General features: G+C 43.1%; 1 protein-coding gene across 1 annotated transcript in view; it reads right to left on the reverse strand.

Moving 5' to 3' along the window:
- Positions 1-11,100, reverse strand: part of LOC121569751 (bromodomain-containing protein 4) — a 35,301-nt gene extending 24,201 nt beyond the window's left edge. Inside the window, 1 exon segment of the mRNA XM_045221031.1 lies at positions 10,396-11,100. Within this exon segment, the coding sequence (XP_045076966.1) occupies positions 10,396-10,499 (104 nt within the window). The 5' untranslated portion in view covers positions 10,500-11,100.
- Between the last annotated feature and the right edge of the window lie 7,541 nt (positions 11,101-18,641).

The raw sequence follows: 18,641 nt of genomic DNA on the forward strand, positions 1-18,641 counted from the left end.
TCCTGTTTGTATCCCACATTATATATATATATATGTGCTGTGGGTGACTCCGTGGGTGACACGTGCTTCAGAGGTTGAACTGAGTCAGACTGCGTGACATGGCTACGCTAAACTCCTAAACGATTCATCAATATGCGTCGGCCCCCGATTCAAATGTTTAAGATACAAATGCATCGGTGCGCGGACCCCAAACCGATCCAAATGTAGCATGCATCGGTCAGAAAATCGATTCAAACGTTACAAATTGCAAGTTCACTTTTTTTGGTTGCTCATATTACATTTTCTACCTTCCCAAAATATCTCATATTTTTGTAACAACTGACCTCTCCTTCAGTTTAGAACTGCATATAAGTGTGTTGACCGTCATTGAGCCAACAGTAATTTTGCATGTCGAACAACCCCAGGCAATAATCAGTAGCCTAGTCAAACTGGGCGCTGCTGGGTCCAGCTTCGCACACTGGGACACCAGTTGTTCAGTCTTTTTCCACATTTTGTTACATTACAGCCTTATTCCAAAATGGATTAAATAAATACAAAATCATCCATCTACACACAATACCCCATATTGACAAAGCGAAAACAGTTATTTCTTAAATGTATTAGAAATTAAAAATAAATACCTTATGAACATAAGTATTCAGACCCTTTGCTATGATACTCGAAATTGAGCTCAGGTGCATCCTGTTTCAATTGATCATCCTTGAGATGTTTCTACAACTTGATTTGGAAAGGCACACACCCGTCTATTTAAGGTCCCACAGTTGACAGTGCATGTCAGAGCAAAAACCAAGCCATGAGGTCGAAGGAATAGTCCGTAGAGCTCCGAGACAGGATTGTGTCGAGGCACAGATCTGGGGAAGGGTACCAAAAAATGAAGGTCCCCAAGAACACAGTGGCCTCCACCATTCTTAAATGGAAGAAGGTTGGAACCACCAAGACTCTTCCTAGAGCTGACCGCCCGGCCAAACTGAGCAATCAGGGGAGGGAGGTGACAAAGAACCCGATGGTCACTCTGACAGAGCTCCAGAGTTCCTCTGTGGAGATGGGAGAACCTTCCAGAAGGACAACCATCTCTGCAGCACTCCACCAATCAGGCCACTCTTCAGTAAAAAAGGCACATGACAGCCCGCTTGGAGTTTGCCAAAAGGCACCTAAAGGATTCTCAGACCATGGGAAACAAGTATTCTCTGGTCTGATGAAACCAAGATTGAACTCTTTGGCCTGAATGCCAAGCGTCACGTCTGTAGGAAACCTGGCACCATCCCTACGGTGAAGCATGGTGGTGGCAGCATCATGCTGTGGGGATGTTTTTCAGCGGCAGGGACTGGGAGACTAGTCAGGATCGAGGGAAGGATGAACGGAGCAAAGTACAGAGAGATCCTTGATGAAAACCTGCTCCAGAGTGCTCAGGACCTCAGACTGGGGTGAAGGTTCCCCTTCCAACAGGACAACGACCCTAAGCACACAGCCAAGACAACGCACGAGTGATTTAGGGACAAGTCTCTGAATGTCCTTGAGTGGCCCAGCCAGAGCCCGGACTTGAACCCGATCTAACATCTCTGGAGAGACCTGAAAATAGCTGTGCAGCAACGCTCCCCATCCAACCTGACAGAGCTTGAGAGGATCTGCAGAGAAGAATGGGAGAAACTCTCCAGATACAGGTGTGCCAAGCTTGTAGTGTCATACCCAAGAAGACTCGAGGCTGTAATCGCTACCAAAGGTGCTTCAACAAAGTACTGAGTAAAGGGTCTGAATACTTATGTAAATGTGATATTTCAGTTAAAAGAAATTCAAACATTTCAAAAAAACTGTTTTTGCTTTGTCATTATGGGGTATTGTGTGTAGATTGTTGAGGGAAAAAAGTAATTATTCCATTTTAGAATAAGGCTGTAATGTAACAAAATGTGGAAAAAGTCAAGTGGTTTGAATACTTTCCGAATGCACAGTATTGGCTATGTCATAGCTAATTTGTAAACGATAAATATTGATACATTACTTGCTCCAACACTTAATCTGCAAAAATGACAAGTTAATTAGTGGGTGATATTTCAGAACCAGTGGGGGGACAAAAAACATAGGTTACATTGCCCCCCCAAAATCTGATAGTGGTACACACACACACACAGGTCAGCTCAGACAGATTTTACTTTAGAATGGAAAATGTATGTGTTTATGCAACAAATGTTAGTGCGTCGAAACACATCGCATCGAACAGCATCGATCCATTCTCTAATCAAACCGAATCGCACCAAATAACTTCAAACTAAAACGTATCGTTCCTGTATCGTATCCCATGTATCTAGATACATATCAAATCATCTTGAAAGGGAAAGATGCACATCCCTACTAAAGGCCCATTAAAGGCAGACAGGGCTCGACATTAAAAAGCATGGCTTCGACGGCAGCTCCACATGAAGGCTGTGGTAAATGGTAATAGTAACCGGGTCGATGGAGAGGCTAAGGAGAGAGAAGGCTCTGTACAGCAGGACCAATGAGAGGTCACACGACCGCATCAGACCAGGAACCGCATCAAGCATCTCAGAGTACTAGGAGTGCTGATTTAGGATCAGTTTTTCCTTTAAGATTACAACAAATAAGATTAGGACTACATGGACAGGGGGACCTTATCCTAGATCAGCACTCCCACACCACATTACACGTCAGGTTATAATGAGGGACGGACACAGATGGGGAGGACAGGGAGAGCAGCTCTCTCAAGCAGGGGCAACCAAAGGTCACACTACCACACACCCGCCAACACACACAGCCCCGCCGACACATACACACACACCCACCGACACACACACACAAACACACACACACACACCAGCTGACACGCACACCGGCCAACACACACACACCGGCCGACACACACACACCGACACACACACACACCGACACACACACACACCGGCCGACACACACACACACCGGCCGACACACACACACACCGGCCGACACACACACACACACACCGGCCGACACACACACACCGACACACACACACCAAAACCTGGTTTTCCATGGGAACGCAACAGATAGAGCAAATTAAAGACAGACAACTGAGATGGTAGCCTATGATTCAAAACGTAAGCTATTTCATCTAACATATCCAGGAAATGCATTATTGATATTTTGATGTGCAACCTGTCTAAATAGGATCCAGAATTATCAGATGTATTTTTGCCTCTTCAGAGAATTTGCAGACATCTTTGTGCATATTGACCTAGGCTAGAGTCGTCACCACCTGAGGAAGTGGGAACTCAAAACACTTAGCTAGACTGCTAACTCTAAATATGATATTGTTGCTAGATGGCCATGTAGGCTAATTGATTAATCTATCAGTAAATGTAGGCTATTGTCCTCAAAACTTTCCCGCGCTAGGCCTAGACACTTAGTAGGCTTATTCACTGTGAATGGCGCGCTCTGCAGGCACATCAAAACCATAGGCTCCTACAGCCTACTCCGGTTCTAAAGTGGTGCCATGAACTCAATATTAAGAGGTGAGAAATACATGATATACTCACAGAAAGCTATGACACTTCTCGCTATAACTAGAACAGTAGTTGCTTTGAAAACTGTGTTTTTCTCCACAATTGCATTTTGAGCAACGGTCATATGCTTGTGCTTCTCACAACGCATCTCTCCCTCCTCCGTGCGCACGGGGGGGGGGGGGTGAGAGTGGCTCACTCACACAGCAGCCTTACAGGAAGATAAATCAGCCCTGTTCTGAGCTCTGGTTTCAGGGTTCTCCCCAAAGAATGCAAGAGGCGCTGCGCCACTATGTAAAAAAATCAACAAAATATATACAATGATTTTTTTTTGCTCTAGATTGGAGGAAATGGCAGTTACAGGTGTTCAAAAATTCAAAAATCTCTGAGTCCAAAGGGGGGCACTGCCCTCCTCCGGGCCTCCCCCCGGCCCTTCATAAATAGACCCTTTTTTCATTGGAATTCGGTTTACATTCGGAATTGACTGGAACTGAAATTGACCCCAACCCTGTGTGTGTGAGAGAGATCAGAGGTGGGTTAGAGGTTAGCCATCACTGAGGTTTTTTTGGCAGGGGCCTGTGTGACTGTTGCTGTAATGGTTTATGCGGGTCCCTGGTAATACGCAGACAATCCCATTCCTTGGAAGTCTCTGGTCTCTGGAGTGTTTCAGGATGTGGGAGGTTTTGTGTGTGTGTGTGTGTGGGGGGTACGTTTGGCATCATCTGGCTGCTGGTGGAACCCAGTGTTCCCATGCCTTCTCCCTACTGATGACCAAATAGAGGGCTGCAACCAGAGATAAAGATCTACATAACTCTCTAGTGGAAATGAGTGGTGCACTGCATAAAATCGGTTTAATCTTTTGCATGATTACGTAGTTTTCCCACAAATTCCGTTTTGTTTTTCCTGCTTTCAGTTGTTACCCTTTAATTCAACTAACTGCACACCAGCCAGAGACTGTTGTTTGGTTAGCAATGTTTCTGTAGCGCTCATGTGATTGAGTTTGCAAATCAAAACGACTACTGGATTGATGCATATAACCAGTCATTACATTAGTATCATTGCTAACGGCTACACAAAGTGGTAGACAAACGTGCACACGCAGGGTGTGACGTTGCCTCTTCAGAAAGTTGAAAGACAATACTAATCACTGATGCATTTTAATCATGTCTTACAATTATCTTGGGCAAAATAATACATTTTCTATTAAGTTCAATACATTTAGCAAAGCAGATTTTATAGGGCCCTATACTGGGTTCTTGTGCCAGTATCGCTATTCTCAACTGTATTGATTTATTTTGTATTGCCATTCATTTAAGAGAATAAAAGCCTAATAACTATCTGGCATTAAGAGAGATTGCAGCTAGAGACCGCAGATTGGGCACAGTGGTGGCTTTGGTGCCATGCAACTTTAAAAGGAGGGAGAAGCTGGGGCTCCTCCTGACAATACATGTGGGTAGTAAAGACAGTGTGTGTGTGTGTTGTACAGTGTGTGTGTGTGTGTTGTACAGTGTGTGTGTGTGTGTGTGTTGTACAGTGTGTGTGTGTTGTAGTGTGTGTGTGTGTGTGTGTGTGTTGTACAGTGTGTGTGTGTGTTGTACAGTGTGTGTGTGTTGTACAGTGTGTGTGTGTGTGTTGTACAGTGTGTGTGTGTGTTGTACAGTGTGTGTGTGTGTGTGTGTTGTACAGTGTGTGTGTGTGTGTGTGTTGTACAGTGTGTGTGTGTTGTACAGTGTGTGTGTGTTGTACAGTGTGTGTGTGTTGTACAGTGTGTGTGTGTTGTACAGTGTGTGTGTGTGTTTGTGTGCGGTCAACTGAGGCTGCAGCACAGAAGAGGTTGACAGGGACAGACAATGGGACCAAGCAGCAGTAGCAGCAGACAGGAGGAGGACGACTAAGGAAGGAACTGACAGGCCCTCCGCAAAGAACAACAGGGTCGTGTTCATTGGGGCACGCAAAGGAAAACATTTAAAAATATGTGTTGCATGTGTTTGCAATGAAAATTTGCGTTTTCTCATTGGACATAATGGACAAATCCGGGACAGGTCCCTCACCGTTTTAAACGGAAGAACACCACCTAGAACGCCACCCAGCATCGACAGACACAGGAGGAGGACAGAGGATGGGGGAGGCGTCTGTGGCAGGTACAGACTGACAGCTCAGGGACAGACGGGAAGGCTCCCTCTATGGGGACAGAGGCTGTTCGTTAAGTAGCTTCTAGCTAGCCACAACACCAGGCTGATGCTCCAGCTGGTCCGGGAAGCAGTGTTTTCTGGGAACAGGAACCTGCCAACGTACACACAGCACCACCAGATGGTTCACAACAGCCAGGTAGCAACGATCAGGAAGTCCAGGGACACACACAGTACAAAGTACACAATTTCTCTGTGCTATTGCTCCACTACTGGGTCTAGTTTAGTGCGATGATTTAAAACCTCAACTAACTGCTGACTGAATCTATTTGACCAGATAAGATGACACAGAGCAAACACGATTAGCTCAGGCAAAGAGAGACCACACAAGTCCCGTTGGTATTCACCAGGTTTTCCTGCAGTTTCCCATGTTTGAAGAGATGTTTATTTAGCTAACCCCCCCCACTCCCTCTTTTTTTTTTTTTTTTTTTTACACCTAGGCTGCATCCCAAATGGCACCATATTCCTTATGTAGTGCAATACTTCTGACCAGTTCAAAAGAAGCTCACTATAGGGAATAGGGTGCCATTTGAGACGTGTTCCCTAATCAGCTCTACTTCGGCCCATTCTCACCTTCCTACTTCACATCTATGGCCTGATAAGTGACAGTAACACAGGTTTGGTTTCAATTGGCAAGAGGAACCTGTTCACACTGGTAGTCCAACAGACAATAGACATGTAAATGTCAAAAAAAATCAGGAGTGGAATTGGCTAGTTGAGTATGGGCCCTAGTCAAAGGTAGTGCACTATGTAGGGAATAGGGTTCCTTTTCGGGATGCAACCCACGCTCTGTCTTGGTGCAAAACACTGCCGCTGGCGGACTTCCTGCCTACTGGTGTGTGTGTGTGTGTGTCTTACCACACACTCCCACTGCCCTGGGCTCTGAAATAACAGTTTACCTTTGACCTGGACATAGATCATCACAGACTGCCAAGGAACGTTGGGAGAGAGGGGAGGAAGTGGCTCTGGTTACCGAGGGGCCTAGTCATAGCCAGGAAATCAGGTTCTGCCATTGACTGTCACTTGAAAACCAGAGAAAAAAAAAAAAAAAAACTTGGCCTAAATGGCACCCTATTCCTTATATAGTGCACTACTTTTTGATCAGAGCCACAGGGAATAGGGTGCCATTTGGGACACACCTCATGTTAGGTTACAAAATAGATGTACTGCATCGACTAGGCTAATCTATTCCATCTAGAAAGTAAATAATCATTCATGTTTTCCTGGGGAGGGGAGGTAGCTGCAGCCAGTAGGAACCTAGGCCAGAGGATCCCACTACACACCAGTGCAGTAAGTAAGAGACATGCGGCTATGAGTAGGTCCCAAATGGCAAAAAAAAGTGGACTTCTTGTGACTAGGGATGTGACCAAATGGAAAAATGTTCTTGACATTTAAACTGCAAAAAAAAGTTACATCGTTTTTCCGTAATAATTCCATGTAAATTCACAATGCAGCTGTGCTGCTGCCAGCAACGGTCTGGCTCTCACGGTGCGTCCCTTTCAGATGGTTAAGCATTGCACCTGTACTACCATTACTGTACCTCAATTCCACCTCGTAAAGTTGACATTTCTTTCTCATTTAACTTCTCACAGTATTGCCAAACAGGACTTCACTGCTGTCGCTTGTCTTTCCCTGCCATTTTTTCCAACTTAACGACGATGACAGTGGTGGAGAGTAGACTCCAAAAATAATTGATTCCTTGACTCCTGGCACGTCAACTCCCAGTGTCGACCACCATTTCTGAGTGTTAAAATTAAATTCCGCTAGGAATCGACTCCTAAGATTCTGTACTTTTGGAACGGAGGAGACTGATTAGTTGCCATACTTCCGAGAACACAAACACTTGCATCTTTCATAGCAAAGGACAGAGAGAGAGGGGAGGGGCACAGTATAAGCAGGTCAGCCACCAGGCCGATAGAACTAGTGCATGGTTCTGACTATCGGCAATCAAAAGCTGTATCTCGCAATAGAATGCTGCATTTCGCAATTTCTTGGCTTGCAATGTCTCACAACATTAGTAAAGCAGGACCTATCATCAATGAATAGGCTAGGATTTTGACATGTGCACAGTGTGGTAGCCACGGCACCAAAACAGCGGATTGGTTTAGCCTCGCGCTTCAATGCTCTTAGTTGTTGCGGAAATCGACCCCCAATGCGGTTTACTTTCTGCATCTACGTCAAAAAAACATCGGTTTTTCGGTTAGGGATTTTTCTTAACGTTGATCATTTCAATTTCGTTTAAACGTTTTAATGTTTAAACGTTCACAGCCCTACTTTTGACCAGAGCCCTATGGGTTCACTACTGGGCCATGTTCAAGGGAATATGGTGCCAATTGGGATGCTGCCTTTTCTTTTTTTGCCTGAGAGCAAAGGGACCATTCATGTGACTACAACACGGCCCAGACCACCACTCCTTCTCCGAGCTCCCTCATCTATCAATCCCTCTCCTCTTTTGCCCTATATACAAGGACTTGGAATCACTGGCTACTTTAATAAATGGACCACTAGTCACTTTAATAATGTTTACATACTGCTTTACTCATCTCATATGTATATACTGTATTCTATTCTACTGTATTTTAGTCAATGCCACGCCGACATTGCTCAATCTAATATTTAATTCCATTATTTTACTTTTCGATTTGAGTGTATTGTTGTGAATTGTTAGATACCACTGCACTGTTGGAGCTAGGAACACAAGCATTTCGCTACACCCGCAAGAACTTCTGCTAAATATGTGTATGTGACCAATAACATTTGCTATGATCTCCCTCGTTTTTCCAGGGACCAAGGAGCCGCAGTACCTCTCCAGTGTACCACTGCTGCTACGTGCAGTGGTCGCTTTGGCAACACACAAGCGCTCTAATGAAAACAACGACACGCAGTGACATTGATTTACCACCATGACTCAGAAGTGCTCTTCATTCTGGAATATCATATTTGGACACAAACTGTAGTGAACTCTAGTCATGCCACAAAAATCTGCATTTTATCATTGCGAAACAGAGAAATAAACTATTGGTTTGATGAGGTTGAGGGAAGTTTACGGCCTATAGACTAATGGGCCTAGCCTATTTCATTTGAACTCTTTCCGTCAGTCCAAGAGAGGTTGAATCTGTGGCATCTACAGTATGTTGTGCGTCAGACAGCGGAGTGGACCGTCACATCTTCACCCAGTGGGGGTCTGCAATGGGCACCGCATGCTTTAGATCAGCCTGGCCAGGAATTAGGCTACGTCTGTGTCCCAAATAACGACCTATTCCCTACATCAGGGATCATTAACTAGATTCAGCCGGAGGCCAATTTTTTCGGGAGCGGATGGTAGAGGTGCCAGAACATAATTGCAAATAATTAGTAGAGTGCAAATTGAACACAAGAAGCCCAAACAGATATATATTTGACTAAAACAATCATTTCAAACCTTGCTTAAATTTGAATACGATCACGTGTCTCTCTATTATGCGTGGGAATACTTGGGAAAGGATTTCCTAAATTAAAATCAATTGGAGCTGATTACCTGCTGTTTTTACATCTTTTATGTCCAACAATGAAAATGCCCCCCAAAAATCCTGCATTTGAAGATATTGGAAATGGCGGGGGCCAAATAAATAAAAGCCGCCAGTTAGAGAACCCTGCCTTACAGAGTGCATTAGTTTGGACAAGGGACGCAGTGCGATTTGGGACGCAACCTACCTCTCACTTCAGCTGAGCACTGCTCTCACCCACGTGCATGCAGGCTCACCCACGCATCTGGCATGCCATTCATGGAACACAAACCCACTTTGTTTATTTATTTTTTTTACTTGAAGAGGGGGCCCAACTGAGTCAGAGGCATGCGTCATGTCTGATCTCTCGCTCTTTTTTTACTTGAAGAGGGGGCCCAACTGAGTCAGAGGCATGTGTCCTCTCTCACGAGACCTATTCCACGATATGCTACTCCAAATATTGCAGATATCTGATATCGTTTTGCATTGTTAATGACAATTTATGATAGTATAGTCACCTTCTCATAAAAAAAACACACTAATGGCGAGAAAAAAAAAGAAAAAATACAGGGTTTATTCATTTAGACTTCATTTTGAACATATTGATACATACTAACTGATAAAATTGCACAGTTATGATTTGTAAAGTTCAAATATCACCAGTACTGAATATTATCATATAGTCTATCGGCCCAACCCTAACACAGAGACACACACTGCTTCTGGCGACACGCATACATTATCAGGTTGGGTTTGTGTTCGGTCGAGGTCACAGAACACTGTGGTGAAACACTCCCAGTGACACTGTCGCTAACTGACTGACCATCTAGGTGCACCAAACACACAGGGTTGTGTTCAACAGGAGTGTAAAGTTTCAATACAGAAAACAACAATCTGTTTATAGTGGAGAAAAAGCCAGGACGTAAGGCTAGGGTGAGGAGAACACACACCAAGACTGGAGTGGAGAGAGTGATAACACTCACGTAGGAGTCACTTTGTAAACAAAACACACAGAACTGGAGCTAAAGGACCCCCCCTTGCTCTCTTTCTCCCTCCCAGGCTTAACTCACAGGACCAGTTCATTCAACAAGGCATTTCCAGGAATCAGGACACTTTTTTATGGCCCTGCTGCCACAACAAATACAACCCCCTAATATTATGAGAAAGTCTCCCTTGAATGGGGAACATGGAAGCCTCTTTATTTTTGTATCTGTATCGGCCAAACGTTACCTTTTCACAGAGACAGAAGAATAATGTGCCATTTTTTCCAAGAGGGCATCCAGAGTCTGAAAATCCAGCAGATCGTTAGACTTGGCATGCATCTTGTAATCCATCTAGAAGCTTCCCTCAACACAAAGCAAAAAAAAAGAAAACAGGAGAAGTTTGGCTCCCTTTCTCTCCTTTCCCCACAAACACAGGAAGAGAGAGATCGGTTCTGTTCAAGGTTCCAATCTAGATCCGTTTCACAAAATCCATCCACAATAATCCACACACATGATTAATCCATAGATCCAGGTTTAAGTGAGGGGTATTCCTTGAAAAATTAAAATAAATGAAAAATAAAATAGAGCCAGGGAGCGGGGTAAGATTGTGCCTCTGAAGGCCTGGCTGGAGCCGGCTGGCTGAGTTAGCTGTGTGTGCCGGTCTCCTTCGCTCTACCCCCTCCCCCTCTCAGCAGCAGCAAAACGGCCCAGTAGCCACAGGCTCCTCGCCCCATTGTGTGTGTCCACCCCGGGCCTCCCCCACTCACACACACAAGCAGCAAGAGAGAGAAAGGAAGGAGGAGAGGGCTCCGGTAAAAAAAATCCAGGAGGAGAGCTTGCTTCTTTCCTTTCTCTCGAAGCTCTTCTCTCTCTCTCAAACACACAGCAAGCGGCGTGCGGTGGTTATTCAACGGTGAAAATGGCTCTGCTGTTCCGCTTCCTCATTGAGCACTAGTCTCAGCCCACAGCTTGTTACCCCTCCCACTCCCTACGCTCACTCCACCCCTCCCTTTTCTTTTCCCCATCAATAGCTTGGAGGTCCCTCCCTCTCTCTCAATTCCATTTCAATTTAAGGGCTTTATTGGCATGGGAAATGTATGTTAACATTACCAAAGCAAGTGAAGTAGATAGTAAACAAAAGTGAAATAAACAAATATTAAACAGTAAACATTACACTCAGAAGCTGTCTCCTCTACACCTTTGGCACCCCAACCCCCTCCCTTCCTCCTTCCATTTCACCCTGCCCCTCCCCCCCTTCGGGCTGATCTTGTGAACCAACGCCTGCCTACCCCCACCAAACCAAGGGCTTCTCTCCCCCTCTCTCTCCCTATCCCTCTCTCTCTATCCCTCCCTCCCTCTCTCTCTATCCCTCCCTCCCTCTCTCTCTATCCCTCCCTCTCTCTATCCCTCCCTCCCTCTCTCTATCCCTCCCTCTCTCTATCCCTCCCTCCCTCTCTCTATCCCTCCCTCTCTCTATCCCTCCCTCTCTCTATCCCTCCCTCTCTCTATCCCTCCCTCTCTCTATCCCTCCCTCTCTCTATCCCTCCCTCTCTCTATCCCTCCCTCTCTCTATCCCTCCCTCTCTCTATCCCTCCCTCTCTCTATCCCTCCCTCTCTCTATCCCTCCCTCTCTCTATCCCTCCCTCTCTCTATCCCTCCCTCTCTCTATCCCTCCCTCTCTCTATCCCTCCCTCTCTCTATCCCTCCCTCCCCACCATGCTGCTGCACACACACACAGCACGTCTAGACTAGGCCAATACAAAAGTATCCACACCAGCCAGCCTTTTGTCAACGCAGAGAGAGAAAGGAGAGAGAGAGAGAGGGAAATAGATAATTTATAAGACAGTGCTATAAGAAGGGGAGGACCAAGCTATCCATTCCTTCTTCACAAGGCTTGTGGCCGCCGCTGCTATATTGTTAATAAAAAAATTCAGGTTGGTAAACATTTTCAGTGTAAACTTAAATGAGATATAAAAAAATATTTTTAAAATAAGATAACCTTTGAGAACTAACAATCACCTAAATAAAAACTAGACAGTCAGGGAGAATCTAAAATTCTCAAAATGCCATGGCATGGGGCCCCATTGATTTTGTTATGTTTAGCTTTAAAACAACCAACACTTTGTCTCTGCGGCCAATAGGAAGGCCTATAAAAAATGTTTGATCAGAGACGGAGCTGTTGGCTGAAAGAAATCCTACTAGAAACAGTGGATATTCATCTCCCACAACAAACTGATATCAACTTAGACACGGTGGATAAATTTGCCATGAGACAGGATATTCAAACATACTGTCCAACAATATACTGTGGAATCATGGAATTCCCACACAAGTTAACAGAAAGGTATCCCTTGCTTTACGAGCATAATAAAACACTTCTAAGCAAGTAGTCATTTCATTCAAGGCTGTGTGTTTGTTTGAGGGAGAGAGTGACACACACAGCTACAGTGTTCCCCAGAAGACAGTTAATTTCACCCCCCTCCCCTCCCCTGTAAATCAGCCAGCCATCTGTCTACAGAAACAACAGTGATTCACCTCATCATGACCCATTACAATGACACTAATCAGTGTGTGGAGCGTACCTTGTACGTACTGTCTACCAAATAACATGATGAAGCCAAGAGGGGGAGACCACATCACATACAACTGGAGAGAGAGAGAGAAAAAAAACAGAGGGCATGACAGAAAGAGTGACAGAGCAGAAGAAAAGAGCGAGATCACCCATGTCCTGAGAGATAGATTGCGTGTGAGAGAGAGAAGCCTGCTGTGCTGTAATTAAGACCGGGGTGTCTACACGGGTACAGCAGTACCAGGGTTTCAGTTATGAAAACGTAGCGCCAGAAATTTGACCGGCAGCATTTTAAATTTACCGGACATTTGAGAAATACACTGGACCCCATATGCATTGGGTGCGTAAGCTGACTAGGGCATCCCAGAATGACAGAAATCACATTTAGATTATGGTAATTAATCTTAACAGGACATTCAAGTTGAGGATGCAATGACATGTGTCCTTTCCTTGCACTTTGAAGACGTTAGAATAACTGTTCACATTTACTTTTCCTCAGCCAACAAGACAAGTAAAGAACAGCAAAATCACTAGCCTATGTATGCATAGGCAGAGCCGGAGTTTCAAGTTTGGGGAAGAACATTTTCACCATAAAAATGCATCTCTATAATAAAGCATTCCATGAATCATCACATTTGCAGGCTTGTGTAAGATAGCCTACTATTTGTAATGTGATGAGTAGATTGAAGTGTCATAATTTAGGCTAATAATATAACTCAATCACTGTTTGCAAAAAAGACCGTTCAATGCATGGCTGAGCGCAGATAGTGTAGAGGCCTGGGCTATTTCAGAAACATTTCATGCAATTCTACTCAACTTTGTGACTGGAGACATTAGCAGAATTTTTTTTTAATACGACACATTACAGGGTACTTTGCTGACACTGACAAACAGATCAATAAAAATGACGTTGTCCATATAATAGGCCTACGAGAACGGGGGGAGACAAATAGAACATGACGTCCATCTAAACTGGAGGAGGAAATGATTGTCCAAAAACAAACTTAAGTGGCACCGACCCAACAATGATAGAGTGAATATGCGCAATAACCGGGGATGTGGCGGATGCTCTCCACTGGTGCCAATAAGATAGGTTATAGGCCTACTGTTGTTCGCTCAATTAAGTTGAGAATTCTGATAACTAAAGGACAGATGTGTATTTTCATTGTCTTCTCTTTACAGTAATAGTCATTTGCTTTCCTATGATGTCAATCTACAAATCCACCATAGTAGAAAAGTTTACATATTCTATTGGTCAGCTTGTCGAGAAAGAAATAGCCTAAACAGACTCTGGGACGATAGAGCCCAAATTCATACAAACAGTAGGCCTACCCTTCATTAACAAAAGTTAAAAAGCTAGTTTATTAATCGTCTTAAAAAAACAAAAAGATGAAAACCCTTAGTAGTACACTGAGCTCAACCAACTGAACGATACCCTTGGGCCACATTGACCTCATGGCTCCTAGGCACAGAATCAGGGCTCTGTTCAGGAGGGTGCAACGTCACAGAACAAATGTTCAGGTAGAAATGTATTGTGTGGAACAGATATCGTTGTCTGTCAGACCATTTGTTCACTGTTCAATTGACCTAAATCCCCTGCAAGAGAGAGCGAGACAGAGAGAAAGGGAGAGCGAGACAGAGAGAAAGGGAGAGCGAGACAGAGAGAAAGGGAGAGCGAGACAGAGAGAAAGGGAGAGCGAGACAGAGAGAGAAAGGGAGAGCGAGACAGAGAGAGAAAGGGAGAGCGAGACAGAGAGAGAAAGGGAGAGCGAGACAGAGAAAGGGAGAGCGAGACAGAGAGAGAAAGGGAGAGCGAGAGAGAGAAAGGGAGAGCGAGACAGAGAGAGAAAGGGAGAGCGAGAGAGAGAAAGGGAGAGCGAGAGAGAGAAAGGGAGAGCGAGACAGAGAGAGAAAGGGAGAGCGAGAGAGAGAAAGGGAGAGCGAGACAGAGAGAAAGGGAGAGCGAGATAGAGAGAGAAAGAGCACGGTTACATGCACACAATAATACGATTGTGGATAGTCAAATTAATATAATAGTTCAATTAAAACATTTACATGCTTTGCAAGAAGAACGATTTCCCTAATAATCCTGTTTCCATGACATCAAATCAGGCTACCTGATGGGACTTGTGATAAATGCAGAAAATCGGCAATCAAAATCAACGTTTTACCACAGTTAGTTACCATGTTATTTTTGCAAAGACTATTTGATTCGGAGTTTGGACATATAAAGTTTGTATGTGAAAACTATTTCTAAGATGCATACTGATGTTTTTCAGAACTCACATCCCTCGCACATAAGAGGTTTGCACTACTGGTATGGAGGACTAAAAGTGCCACAATTAAATAAATAAATACACCATTAAATAATTACTTAAATGTGTCATTAATTAATTAAAATTAGAATTAAATACATAAATGTGTTATTAAATGTGTCATTAATTAATTCAAATACCGATTCATTTTATGTAAAATACATATATAATTATTTCACTATTTACATTTACATTTCATGATCCTGCATTGCAGTGATTCATGAATTACTTAAAACTGTCAAACTGACCCATCAAAGTCAGTGGGCGGGGCTAACGCGAATCTAGTCTGATCCATTGCTTTGGTCTGAAGTAGAGTAGGCCAACCTGGATAGAGACAATGGAGGATCTCCGTGAACTTTCCAGGGAGTTGGTTAGAGACATTTTAAACTTAGCAGAGGATGTAGAAGCAGGACCTGCTGACCCAGAGCATGTAGCTAGTAAAGCAGAGGAACTTATTGAAGTTGTTGGAGTCATTTCCGCACTTTCCGACGAAGATATCGACCACAGAGTGATTGCAAATCTAGAAGAAGTTGTCCACCGCTTCTCTGGTACCAGGGCACTTCAGGCCCAACACACACAGGGACCGGGGCGTTTGGCGTTTGACATACCGAGTGCAGTTCTGGAGCATCAACTTCTTTGTGGAGTTCCCGCAGTTCAAATTGCAGCGATGTTCGGTGTGTCAAAGAGGACCATCAGGAGGCGCATGCAACAATACAGTTTAAGGTATTTACACTAAATTCATGAGTTTTCTGTTTATGAATTGCTGCTCTCATACACTCGGAAAGAATATGACGTTTAAGGTAACATTACTTGATGTTGTGTTTTTCTTGTTTGTACAGAAAGACAGATCTCTATTCAGCTGTGAATGATGAGGAGTTAGACCGTATTGTAAGTGAAATTCACAGAAGTCATCCAAACACCGGCTACAAGCTAATGCGTGGTCACCTGAATGCAAGAGGTGTGCATGTTCCAAGTGAGTAGATAATAATATGGGCATTATTTAAATGTATTTTTTATTTGGAGCTCTGCCCCTTTGAAAGGTGAAGGAAGCCCGCTTATGGAAAGACATCGCCTCTGAGATGTAGAATGTGTAGAAGAAATGTGAAGAGAAACACACATTTCAGGACGGCTGACTTGTATCATCAGGATAGACATGTCCTGTGATTTTTAGCCTCCTGTTTAATAGAGGTGGAACAATATCTGACAGTAATATTCTCAGCTGTCCGGATGTGCCCCTGCTGTAAAGGGTATAATATAATCATAGAAAAGCAAAATATCATAGGAGGCAAAAAATCTCAGGTCATCTCTGTTCGAGCATGTGGTATCTATCTATCTATGTGTGTATATATATGTATATGTGTATATATATGTATATGTGTATATATAAATATATGTATGTATATATATATATGTATGTATATGTATGTATATATATAAATATATATGTATGTATGTATATATATGTATGTATATGTATGTATATATATATATGTATATATAATTTTTATATATGTGTATATATATGTGTATGTATATATATATATATATATACACACATACATATATATACATATACATATATATATATATATATGTATATGTATATGTATATGTACAATATCTGACAGTAAAGTACATTTTTGAAGCTGTGGTGGTTCTGTAATAGTTGACTGTTTTACACGCATTATTTATTTTATTATGACACCACTATATCCTCAAAATAAGTAGCCAGTGAGTGTGTGGTTATTCATTTTAAATTCCTCCCCTCAGTCTCAAGACTGCAAGAGTCTTTACGCAGAGTCAATGCAGAGGGAGTCTACATGAGACGTCTGAGGCTGCGTGTATTAAGGCGACGGCAGTATTTTGTTCCTGGCCCAAACTCTTTGTGGCATATAGATGGCCACCATAAGCTTATCAGGTCAGTGATATTAGCAGATAAACAATGCATCTTTCTATATGTTTCATTACAATTGTTATACAATAAAGTTATATTTTTTTCATGTGTTTGCAACAGGTGGAGATTTGTTGTCCACGGTGGGGTGGATGGATTCAGTCGTTTAGTGGTCTACCTGACTGTGGCCGGCAATAATAGAGCTCATACGGTCTTACAGAGCTTTATCGCCGCTGTTGAGCAGTATGGGCTGCCATCAAGGGTACGGTCTGACAAAGGGGGGGAGAATGCAGATGTAGCAGAATTCATGATCAGAAGCAGAGGTACCGACAGGAATTCACACATCACAGGCAGAAGTGTCCACAATCAGCGGTAAAGAAATATGTTTGGCAACTAGGCTCACACAACTAACATACTAGTTGAATGTACTTTAGCATATGTCATAAATTAACAATTTCTCAATTTTATCCTAAACACAGAATAGAGAGGATGTGGAGAGATGTTTATGAACATGCCCTGGACCTCTTCTATCAGATCTTTACTTCATTGGAAGATCAGGAGACACTGAATCCAGACAATGAAGTCCATCTTTTCGCTCTGCACCGGATTTTCCTTCCACTGGTTCAGCAAAGCCTCGACTCTTTTCGAGATGCTTGGAACTTCCACGGTCTTAGAACTGAAAGGAATCAGTCACCACAGCAACTCTGGAGAAGTTACAGAGAGCAAGGCCCTGAGGAGGATCCTACTGAGGTTAACAATGAACTTTAAACACTTTCTTAAAATTGTTTCCCCAAAGGAATTATGGGAGAAAAAAATGGTGCTAAATGTGATACTTTAAATGAAACATTTACTATAGATTATTGTCTCTTTAAAATCTCCCGAGCTTTTTAAAGATCAACCTGTGAGCTGTAGTTTCTACAGTGCATACTATGCAAAGCTGTATTATTTTAAAAAACTGAATAAGTAACATTTCATTTCTCACTGCCTTGGTGACCAAAAATAACAATCTTGTGTAAGGACATGTCAAACTAGTTTTAAGTACAAGACTGATTATGCTTGTCATCCATTCAGGTTCCTGAAGAATATGGGATCGATTGGAACGGACCTCACTGCCTTCATCGAGGCACTGTGTCAGTCCCCGAGGTTCAGCTGGCCCGTGAGCTCTCAGATGAAGAGGTTGCAATTTTGCCAGCTCCAGGAGTTTCTGTTACTGATGCACTTAGACTATATGTAGAGACTGTGGAAGTGTTATCAAGAATCTTAGACTGATGTCCAACCCATGTTTTTATTTGTTGTGTTAGAACAAGCAAGGAAAAACTGAAAGTTTACTTTCCTTTTAAAAGAAAGGAAAAAAGCTGTTTCTTTGAAGCTTCCTGTCTCATTATGGTCCACAGAATGACTAACATGAATGCTGTACTGTTAGCACTGAAGGTGCAGAACAGTTTGATTTTAGTAAATGGAAGAAAAAAAAGTCAACTACTGCACAGTGTGTTAATGTTTTCAAAGACACTGAACTTGTGTCAATTCATCTGAACTGTGTATGCATTGACATTAGGGCTGGGCAATATGGAGAAAATCAAATATCACATTTTTGACCTAACACCTTGATGTCGATATTGCAACGATATTGTAAGGTTGACAATTGGTGCATTCACAAAATATCTTCCACATTTAGATTTCGGATAAATAACTATCATATTGTGGATATAATGACTAAG

This window comes from Coregonus clupeaformis, chromosome 7, assembly GCF_020615455.1.
Source record: "Coregonus clupeaformis isolate EN_2021a chromosome 7, ASM2061545v1, whole genome shotgun sequence".
In the NCBI taxonomy this organism is placed as follows: domain Eukaryota; kingdom Metazoa; phylum Chordata; class Actinopteri; order Salmoniformes; family Salmonidae; genus Coregonus; species Coregonus clupeaformis.